The sequence below is a fragment of the Pseudopodoces humilis genome, chromosome 16 (assembly GCF_049639895.1).
Source record: "Pseudopodoces humilis isolate 2021_Gansu_Grassland_sample_001 chromosome 16, ASM4963989v1, whole genome shotgun sequence".
In the NCBI taxonomy this organism is placed as follows: Eukaryota; Metazoa; Chordata; class Aves; order Passeriformes; family Paridae; genus Pseudopodoces; species Pseudopodoces humilis.
This window is the reverse complement of record NC_142215.1, coordinates 16,364,603-16,375,529: the sequence shown is the minus strand read 5'-3', so window position 1 is coordinate 16,375,529 and position 10,927 is coordinate 16,364,603. Positions and strand designations below refer to the sequence as shown.

The window sequence follows — 10,927 nt, the reverse complement described above, 5'->3', positions numbered from 1 at the left end:
AAATTCCACCAGTATGCTGTGCCACCTTCAGGCAGAAGAAATGTTCAACTAAATTTTACTCTTCAGAGGAAAAAAATTATTCTTCAGTTATTGGTGAGTTTTCTTTTTTAATATTTAATTTGCAATGACTAGATAGAGCCGACTGGAGTCGCTTCTGGTCTTAACTCCTGCTAAGCAGCAATATTTCCCAGTCAAATCTGAAGTCAAAGTGTAGATGAAAGCTTCTATAAACAACTAGAGATTCACTGGGTATCACTTTCTAATTAAAACAATTAGAGAGTCTCTGTCCATCATTGTTGGATATTGCTACTAGATCATATCCATATTTTAATAAATCAATTTTAGGTAATATAATGCACAGCCACTGCTGTTGATTTAATAATGGTGAGCTGTTATGTGGTGTCTCATCCAGGACTGCCATTCATATCTCCCCCTTTCACAGCAGAACCATAAGTTTGGGAGTTTTTTTGTCTTTCCAGTCATTTTGACTGTGTCATTTTGAGGGAGTGTTTTCCCCTCCCCTGGCGCACATCCTCCAAGGGCTGTCAGCTACTGAAAGGGTTCTCCTTGCAATTCCGGGCCCTTGAACCAGTCAGCTCCAACATGTTTTGGATTCTGATGCATTACCCCGGACCTCCCCGACCTCCCGCAGGGGCTGCCCGGGACCCGCAGCCCGAGGGGGACAAGGTGTGGACGGACCTTTCCTGAGCAGGGCCACAGTGCCCGGAACGGCAGGAGATAAGTAAATACCACTAACACACAAAGGAAAACTCCCGACTTCCTCCTGTGTCGGTAGGAGATTGCAGTATTTTACAGCCCCTGCCCACGTCCCAGGGTTTCACCTGTTGTTGGTACAGGGGTTGTGATAAAGACTTGCCACAAATTATGTCCGGTTTAAAAGTGGATTATTGTAGGCACATTTTTTATAGCAACAGGAAGCCTTGTTGGCAGCATGTTTTAATTATGCTCTGAAGCTAATCAAGGACAGAGAATCTGTTCTGAACACAGGAAGCTACATATACACATTCGAGTGCCTATTTCCACGGGACAGGTACAAGTGCTTAAGTGCTGCTGAACTCCCAGCACGTGAGCAATTTAAATGTCTATAAAATGCAGGCTTTCATAGGAAGGGGAGGATCCAGTGTAACGCATCTGCTTCCTCTTTACACTTACTGTGATCAAGAGACTGATCAAGAGACTCTGGAAAAGCCCTAACTCTTTTCCCTGGTGGTAGAGTAAAGATACTGAAGAGAAATCACGTACCTACAACAGGGCAGCTATTTTATTTCATCACTGCCTGATGCTAGCTACAATGATTGCTGTATATGAGCAACTTCTGTGATCTGTTACTGTGAGCAATAAGATTTCCACTAAAAGTGCTGTTTCCTTAATTTTTCTCCATGTTTAGAGTTTATTTTTTCTTTGGTATTAAAAGCAGAGGTACATATATTGGAACAAGCACACTTACTCTTTGGAAACTACATGGTATGTAATGCATGATACATGGTATTCCCTGGTCTGAATGGGTAACAGCCATAAGGTGCATATACTGCTTCCCAAAAGAGAGCATCCCAGTATCTCCAGTAACTCCTCTTATTACACTGCTGTAAAGTCTCATTGGCTGCAGAAAGCACTAACCCTCTCCAGAAGTCCCTAAATTAGATTGGAGATTATTTGAAGCATACCTACATCAAGTCAGTTCATCTAAGTAAACTACACGAGCTCCTAAAATTGAAATGTCACTGGGATATTTGGGGTGTCCTGAAGCTTTTTACAAAGCACGGCAGAAAGAATTTTCTCAGATTTTAATCACTAGGAGATTATTATGGAAATGAAGCTTAACTGGTATGAAACAAACAGGAGCGAGGCAGGGTTTACACCCAGAACACGGATGTACCCAACTTACCCAAATCTCTCAGCAGGTTCAAAATGTTCCCTGCCCCTGCTGCCCACGGGATTTGTTTTCTCTGAGCACATCTCTTCTATTTCAAGCACTCAGTAAACATGCACTTTAACTCTTGAGTGGAAAAGGGAAAAAGAGTATTATTTGTCTACTATCCCTGTGTTACAGGCTTCAAATGAGTATTTAGCTAACCAGTTTGGCAGGCCTTCCTGGCTTTGCATTAAAGATTCGTATTTGCAGCTTGCAGAATAATTAAAGAGCCTGCAGAGGTCCGTCCAGGCTCTGCTGCGTTGGTGAGGAAGCTCATGGATCCCACCTGGCTTTGTACAGGGTCTGTTAAGCGTCACGGGTGCCTGGGTTTTTGACATGCTGCTTTTCAAGGGGACTTGCAAGAGCATTTTGTGCCTTGTCTTTCTTCTCGCTGTATCTGCATTCCTGTTTCTGTTGTTGCTCAGTATCAGTGATAAGAACACTGTGTCAGGGTTCCGTCGTCTCGTGTTCTTTGCGAGTAGCGGAGGGCGGACACACATAAAGCGAAGTTCTTTACCAATGAGCTGGAAAACCGCAATCCCCACTTCATACTGCTCTAACGCTGGAAAGCTGCCAGGATCTCCCGAAGAAGAGAATCCCCAAGATCATGTTGCTTTTGCCCTGGGTTTGTTAGTTATCTCGAAACACCTCGGGACGCCTCTGGAAGTAGATATGAATCAAAAAGAAACTGGAAGCAGGGGAAGGAAAAAGGGCCGGGCGCGGGCAGTTCCCCCGCGCTCGCAGGCGAACGCCGAGCGCCGGGAGCATCTGCTGCTCTCTGGGGACGAAAGGAAACGCTCAGAAAGCGCTTTCCCCTGAGAGGCTCCTTCTGCAAGTCCCCGGCCGCTGCTCCGGGGATGGCCCCGGTGCCCAGCAGAGCGTCCTGCAGAAGTGCCCGCTGTAGTCGGCAGGAGAGGCGGAGGTGCGGCGGCAACCCCCGCCCCTTCCCTTCCTGCGCTGGGAGGCGCCGCCACGGCTACAAAAGGGCCGGCTCGGCCGGGCTGTGCCGTCCTCCTGCCGACAGCCAGCACAGCTGGTACACCCTGGGACACGGGGGAACAGCGCCTGGGGGCTGCTGGAAACAGCAAGGCTTGCACTTGTCAAGGTACGTCCTCTGCTAAGGGAAAAACACGGTAGGGATTATGCGAGAGGTTCGTTTTCCCCTAGTGGGAAAAGTGGATGCTGTTTTCTCTCTTTGGTGGTTTAGTTCCTTTCTTGCACCGTTTGACTTCGCTGAAGGTAGAGTTCTGGGCAGGGGCTGTTTCGAACATGGGGATTGAAGTGCCTTATGCTAGTCCTGCCTTGAATGGCACCCTGCATGCCTTGCTTGGCAAGTGTGCCCAAGAAGGATGTTCATGTACTTTTTTCTCTCTGTGTGTCTGCAGGTGGATTTCTCCTTCAAACTTTTCCCCTTTGAGGACCTCCTGCCTAGCTACAGCGATGTGGTTCTTGGAGAAGATCAGAGTGTCACATGAAAATGGAAACCTCCCCAGCTGTTCTTTCCTGGGACTGCCACAAGGCCAAACCCTACCAGAAAAAGCCCGACTGAGGGCTGCTGCTTTTCCAAATGTGATCACTCCTGACAGAATCCCTGAATTCTGCATTCCCCCTAGGCTGACCAGCTCCGGCTCCATTAAGGGCAGTGGCTTCCACCAGGATCACAGTTTGGTGGATGCAGCTCTTACCTCTGATTATAGCCCCAGCTCATTCCCACATCTCATTCAGGTGGAAAGTGTTGAAGAGGAGATTGCAGCCCTGGAGGAAGAAAGCACCAATGCAGACCCACAGTCCCAAGCAGCGCTGTCCTTGCCCCACTTTCCCAGAGCCCCCACTTCCTATGGCTTCTGCACTTTGCTGGAGAGTCCCCACACCAGGAGAAAGGAGTCCATCTTCCATGGTGATCCACACGGTGCTCTGCCCAGCCTGAGGCTGTCTCGATCCAGAGCTAACACCTTCAGTGGCAAAGCAAGTATGTCTAATCCCATTGCTGTCAGCTTTGCTTCTGTGAGACTGCCGCCCAAGCATCTCTCTCTGCACAGGCAAGGCGCCTGTGACAGTGACACTGCCTCTTCCAGTGATTCCTCTCCTTTTAGTTCTCCACTTCTCAGCAGGTCACCTCCCAGACTCTGCTACCTGATCAAAGCACAAAGTCAGGAGGGATTGCTCGGCAAAGTACAGAAAGACAAGAGCAAATACAGTATGCCCAGGAACAATTCTCTGTCTACAGAAGAGAGCAGCTCCACTGATAACAGCCCCAGTGCCATCAGGAGGGCCTCCGAGGGGCTGCTTGGCATGCGGAGCTTTAGCACCTCCTGTTCTCCCATGTTTCCAGTGGACCTGACCTGCAGTCGGGAGAGACTGGTGGGAGAGAGCATCGTCGTCATGGACAAGGGAGGCGTGTTGAGGCTGTCAGCTGAATACTGCTCAGAGAACGAAAGGCTGCGGATCCGCCTCATCAGTGCAGAGGGTTTATATGATGACTCTGTAGAGCCTAAAAACATAAACTGCTGTATCTCCTTCTCCCTGGTGCCAAGGAAAACACAGAAGCAGAGAAGCACAGTTATAAAGAGAAGCAGAAATCCTATCTTCAATGAGGACTTCTTTTTTGACAGCATTGCAGAAGAAGAGCTGTACAGCCTCTCTGTCAGGATGAAAGCAACAAATAAAGGGTGCAGTATGAAACGGGATTATACCTTAGGAGAACGGGAATTGTCTTTAATGAGTATGCTGTCAGTGTAGTGCTTCAAATATTCAAAAAAATTACCTTCTGAAAGTTTTCTACTAAATAAAGTTTTAGGTTGACTTTTACGTTGTTGGGGTGGTTTTTTTTAAGACTACTTAAAAGCACTGCCTTGCTTGGTGTTACTGTCATGTTCTTGTGCCTTGTGTTGCTGCTTAACACTTCAAACTCTGAGATATTAGGTGTTAAAAGGTGGCTGTGGAGCAGACCTCTGCCTGTAGAGTAGGACAGCAGAGGGGAGAAGGGCTAGTTTGCCTTTAGGATAAAGGATTAGACTGTTTCCAGGTCATGGCTGTTCTTGTTTATGGCTTTCAGGCCATAAACATCAGGTGGAAGTGTTTTTCACTCTTCCTGGTCCCTAAGTGGGTAACAATCTGTGCACACAGTACACCCTGAAGTCTATTGCAGCTCCTTGGTATGGCATCAGTTCAATGGGCCATTTTGACAGCACTCATATTTGCACAAACTAATGTTTTAATGAGCCCTGTATTCGGAGGGAGAATGAGGTCTTTTAAAACAGGTGGATGTGGACTCCCAAAGCCAGTGTAAGTTGTTGTTGAGGATAACAAGAACAGCTTCTGAGCAACAGCTAAAAGTCACTGGAGGCAGGGGTCTCTACACAGACCTACAGTATAAACACTTGAACAGCCTGGTTGAGGTTGCAGCACGGTCAGCATCAACTTTTCCATGGTCGGTTTCACAGCCTACAGAATCGAGTTGCCAGGTGATTGCATTCTGATCAGGAATGTACCTGAGAGCTACAGCCCTCAGCAATTCAGCTATTGAATCCTTTCTGAAGCTGGAGCAGATAAGGTATCAGTGCAGCAGGGGCAAAGGACAGTTTGGGATCTCAGCACTGAATTCCTGCTTCAGCAAATGACTTGATGCATACCCTGCTCAAGTCATTGTCATACAATTACTGCAATCAATCTGTCCTGTCACCAGGCAGTGAGTGGCTGAAGCAAGTGCTTCAGGACCAGCGGAAACACAAAGGTACGGAACTTCTGCATGCTTGAGACCATCTTCCTTTTTTTTTTTTTATTTTTTTAAATGAGGTTTACTTTGGGCTGGGTAAAATGGATAAATTAGTGGGAGGAGGCAAAAGCGTCTTGAAAGTCCAGGCCTGTTGCTGCTTCCCTGGATTAAGTTGCAGGCTTCATTATGTGAAGATAGATAATTCTTAATGGAGGAGCAATCCATGTAGGCAAGGGGCAGAGAAAACAAAGGTTTACTTTTGTGTTCCTTTTGAGGCTGTAGAGATAGGGCCTTGCTAGTGCCCAAATACGCATCTTAAAAGCTATTTCACAAAGATTTTAGCAGAATCTCCCTCTGGCCTACTCTGGCAAGAGTCTAGTTGTCTGCAAATCTTGGGACTGCTCACAGGGAGACTGTGGTATTCCTTGGCCAATGAATAATTTGATTCAGTTTCAGATGGAAATACTCCAGGAAGGATAGCAGAAAAAGCCCAAAGGATGTTAACTGTGACCACAAGTGCTCAGAAATGCCTACTGCTAATCCTTGATCCAACCCACGCAAGATGCTTCTAAAAACAGAATCCTTGTACAAAGGACAGCTCACACAGGTGAACAGCTGGGTGTATTCCCAGAAGCCAGCTGAAATAAAATGGAATGATAATCCCTTTGTGCTAAGGGAAGGGATTAAATGTACTGAGACACTGCTCAGATGGAGGTGTTACACTGTCACTTTCATCCTTGATTCCAGGCAGATTGACCGTAAGGGAAAATTTAAAGGAAATGGGGAGAAGTGAAATTAAAAAGCATGACTTCAAGGAAGAATCAGTAATGTTGCAAAAAAATAAGTCAATTTAATTAGTTATTGCATGGGGTCTCCTGAAGAAAGGCAGAGGCTCCCTCTTCAGGCTTGTCACTCATCCACCATCACATTCTTAGTTCCTGGGGTTTAGGGGGTTTATACTCTTCACAGGTATACTCACATGGAGAGATTGTCTGAGATAATACAGAACAGACAGTTACAGGCCTCAGAGGATCATGTACAGTCACACTGTGCCCTGTGACCTGTGCCATGCCAGTGCTGTCCTGCAGGGACACAGAATGATGGGATGGTCCAAGGTGGGGAAGGGGCTTCTGGGTGTTTATATCACCTGACTCCTGCTGGAAGCATGCTCAGCTCCACCAGGTTGCCCAGAACCATGTCCTGTATTTGGTTTATAGTGTCTCCAGGAATGGAGACTCCAAAATCTGCTTGGGAAATGTAGTCCAGTGTTTTACCACCTTACCAGCAGAGAAAGTTTTTAATTTTTCTGCATAAGTGAAATTTCCTGTATTTCAGTCTGTTCTCATGGCCTCTTGTCCTGTCACTGGACACTGCTGAGTAAAACCTGGGTTCAGCCTCTCCATTCCCTCCCAGCAGATATCCATACTTATCAATGAGGTCTTCCCTGAGCCTTTTCTTCTGCAGTTACTGCTATAAAATAACTGTGCTTCTGAAGACTCATTTTTATCAGGCAGGGAAGGAGTTAAGTCCTTAAGAAAGTCTTCCCTTCCTGTCAGGGGAAGATAGGTTTCCAGCTGGGCTCATCTGGTCAAGTATTTAAACAGGTGAAGGCCACCTCTTTGGTTGGTTGAAAGGAAACTCATCTGTCTTTAAGACTCTTTAAAAAAATCATATATTTCTGAGAAAGCCTCATCAGAGATGTTTGAAGATAGGCCTGCAAGTTAGAGGGGGACAAAGCAATGCAGTAGAAGACTTGCAGACCCAATTCAAAGGCAGAGTTTAAGCCTGGGGAGGACAGAGGGACTTGGCCTATGTTTCTCTGGTAAATAATTCAGCTTGAGTTTTTTTCTTGATCATTTTCTTCTTCAGTATAAGAACTTGGAATTAAGTACCCGTTCAGGTACATTAGACTAGACTAGACATGACTGTAACACTGGATGGAAAACAATTTTGGTGGGCTCCCCCCCATTTTAGTGTGTTGCTTTTTATTTTAGAGTATTTGATTCATTTTGAGGTTTTGGCTTATCAGGTGTTATTAACTGCAAAGCCATAATCCAATTTGAACACTTCAATTTTCCTGACTGTTAGAGGGCATAGGACTTGTTTTCCTGTGCTCTTAGAGGTCAGCTAAGCTGTAAGTGGTGAACACCTACAAGGCTGCCTGTGCTGCAGCTGCTTTCCGTAAGCGTCAGCCTTACTGGGGCAATTACGTAAAACACCTGCATAAGCAAACAAAAAGGCAACTGGATACTTCAGCCTGGAAAAACTCATGATGCCTCAATGCTTGTATTAGAGTCAGCAGCAAGAAGAAAATCAACCTCCTGGCATTAGCAAACTCAGAGTTAAGAAATATTATCTTCAGAAGTTTTCACAACTTCTAAAATACCATGAACATATGGGAGAATAAGTGACTCTTTCAATCGAAGCTCCTGTTTTGGGTAGTTGATCAGCTATGTTCAGTGGTGCTCACTGGGTGGAAGATCACATCTCAATTTATATTTAAAAAAAACCCCAAGACAATTGTTTGATGAAAAGAAGGTCTTTGTACCAAGATCCTGGGCTCATGTTCAACTAAGCAAATATTGTTTGTTTCAGCTGCACTGGAAGTAATAATTTGCTGTCCTTTCCAAAGGCAGTTGTTTTGAGCAAGCCTCTTCAGTTCTGGAAAAATGTTACTGCAAAGCAAGGCTTATGTTCTTCTTTCCAGAAATCCACTCAGGTTATCTCAAATACAATTTGAGCTGCAATATACTGAGGTGTGGTATGGTAGAATGCAATTACTGCAACTGAGCTCTTTTTCAGGTGAAATTCAGAAATAATGCCAAGGGAAGCAAATACATGTGACATAAAAAGCCTAACAGGACAGATCTGTAGATTGGGGATTAGGCACCATAGTGTCTGCATTATCAAATTCTGCTTATTGCATCGTTTTTTTCTAAGCTGCTCTCATTTCTCAGACTGCCTTTGGAGAGGCACTGCTGAGCACAGCACCTATGCTGCTTCTAAGTGCTTCATCTGAGAAGATTTTTTTTCCTTTTTGGGGAGGATGGTACTTCTGCTCCCAGGGCTTGGCTTTTCAGTAAGCCGTGGTGACTGTGGTGAAAGACTGAGCATATGATGGGGGCTAATGGGCAAAAATCTTTATATTTTTTTAGTCTGGGTAGTAATTGCTGTGGGTAACTCTTAGTTTCCTTAGAGAACTGATGAAAGAACAATTAGATAAACATATAAATCTGTGGAAATCCTATCTGTGGGTTGCCAAGGAGGGGAAGTTGTCCTGGAGAAATCTGTGCAATGGTTTTGCTCAGTGTGAGGACCTTTCTTGCAGGACTGCTGGGGAGGTCATGCCACAAGCTGTGTGCTCACTGGGCCATCCCATACTCACCATGCCTTTTCCAGCTGTTGGCAGCTGGGTAGCTGTCCTGCCTCTAGGCTGCAGCTCCAGCTTGCATGGGTGCCTGAATTGTGGGCCATATTTGGCCAGGGTAGGAAAGGTAATGAGTCATACCTGTTGATAGCTTTTTGCAGCAGGATTAAAACAAAGAGTAGCCTTATATTCATAAAATGAATAGAATAATTAGATGCTATTTGTTTTCGAGTACTGTGTGCCCTGAACAAAAAAATGCATGTAAGTTTAATCTGCATATTTAAATGAAAGGCATTTCAGTTCAGACTTAATGCTTGTGACTGTCACTGAAATGTACTCTAATATTATCAATAGTGCCATAGAAGCAAAGGCTGATGCTGAACAATCTGTCCTTGTAGCAGAGGTAAAATGAAGTTTAATTTTGTGGAGGGTCTGTGACCTAACCTTCTTTGCATTGAGGTGATTGATGTAAAACACAGGAGTGATGCCCCAAGGCACGTCTTAGCCTGGGCTGTGCACAGTGTTATGCTGCCTGCAGAGTGAGGAAAGGATCTACATTCTTTGAGTATTTTGTGCCTCTATTAGGATTGACAGAGCAAGTCATGTTTTGTGCTGCTGCATCTTTGCATTTAGGGTATCCTTTTCAGAGGAAAAGAACCTCCAGTAGATCTTTGTTCCTGTCAGAAACAGAAATACCTACAGCCCAGGTTTCTGGTAATAGGTGGCAATGGAGGCAAGGTACTGGGAACTGAGCACAGTCAGTTGGATGAGAGGAAGGGTCCAAACAAACAGGAGTGAATAGAATTCACAGCCCTTTTTGTTTAGCTAACCACCACAGCTGACCAGACAGCTCTGTCTTCTGGTTTTGTTATTCCTTCTCCTGCTACTTTTCTCTTTCTGGCTATAAATATTCGAATGCTGCAAAATTAGTTATCCTGAGTGGTACAGTGAGAATCTGACCTTGTCAAGCATTGCATGTTCTAGACAGGAAAGAACTGAACAATATTTTCCACTTTACGTCTGTTCTGTTAAATCTAAATAATTTGTCTACTTACCTTTCTCAGCCTCTTCAGTGCAAATTCAGGAAACATCTGAAGGAGCACAGGGTGAAGGAAGGTAATCTGAAAAACCTTAGAGTTGCTTCTTTTTAGTGGGAGGACAAGACAAAGTTCTGTGTCTTCATTACATTGCTATGATGAAGGGGAAAGGGGCAATCCATTACACCACACAGAACTCTAGTTCCACAGGTTTCTTCTACAGCATGTCCAATTCAACGTCACTGAAATATAAACATTAACAAAATCCATTGACAGAGCACAGCTTGCTCAGGTATACGAAGCAGAATACATTTAATGAGGAAACTGGTGATAGTAAAGTACATCATAAAAACACAATAATTGACCTTCTAATTTAATGAAGCATTGAGCCTCATTGGAACAAGCAGTTTGTGCAATAGAATAGTTGAGGAAATGAGAGACCAATTTTTATTTTCCACTACTTTAAAATGGTTCTAGTGGTGAAAACAAAACAAAAAAGGAAGGCCATGGTGATGTCAAACTAACTGTCCAGGTGAGGAAAGATTTTGGATTTGCTAATTCATTATGTGCCTTGACCACATGGGGTTTTCCCTCCCTTCTATTCCCCCATCCCTTCCAGTTCCTGAGTCTCTCTATACAGGCATCAGTTAGTGTTACTAATAATGTAAGAAAATTCTATTCTGTGCACGTGAGAGGGAAGCACACAGGCAGACTCTATGTCCCTGCTCAGCGTGCATGAAAGCAGATTCATAATTTATGCTGCTGCTGAATAAATTCAGGCACCAGTGCATTGCAATGATTAATTTAACACAGCTTACTTAGCAATGACACCACAAACAATAGCTAATGGCAGGTTGTTTCACTCTTGTAAGTGT

The 10,927-nt window shown here is 44.7% G+C and overlaps 1 protein-coding gene across 2 annotated transcripts; it reads left to right on the top strand.

The window, feature by feature from the left end:
• The first annotated feature begins 1,774 nt into the window (after positions 1 to 1,774).
• On the top strand, positions 1,775 to 4,741 carry LOC102105795 (C2 calcium-dependent domain-containing protein 4C-like). 2 transcript variants are annotated; one of them, XM_088063215.1, is made up of 2 exons: positions 1,775 to 2,595; positions 3,319 to 4,741. In XM_088063215.1, the coding sequence occupies exons 1-2, from the start codon at positions 2,270 to 2,272 to the stop codon at positions 4,670 to 4,672; spliced, it is 1,680 nt and encodes a 559-aa protein (XP_087919341.1). In that variant the 5' UTR covers positions 1,775 to 2,269; the 3' UTR covers positions 4,673 to 4,741. The 2 variants fall into 2 exon arrangements, with proteins under 2 accessions (XP_087919341.1, XP_005521492.1); XM_005521435.3 differs by lacking the exon at positions 1,775 to 2,595 and adding an exon at positions 2,915 to 3,038.
• Positions 4,742 to 10,927: the final 6,186 nt, after the last annotated feature.

Coding starts and splice junctions, on each gene's coding strand:
- LOC102105795 (XM_088063215.1), top strand. CDS start 2,270: ATGCTGCTTTTCAAGGGGACTTGCAAGAGCATTTTGTGCCTTGTCTTT. Junction 2,596..3,318: donor AAACACCTCGGGACGCCTCT/GGAAGTAGATAT, acceptor GTGTGTCTGCAG/GTGGATTTCTCCTTCAAACT.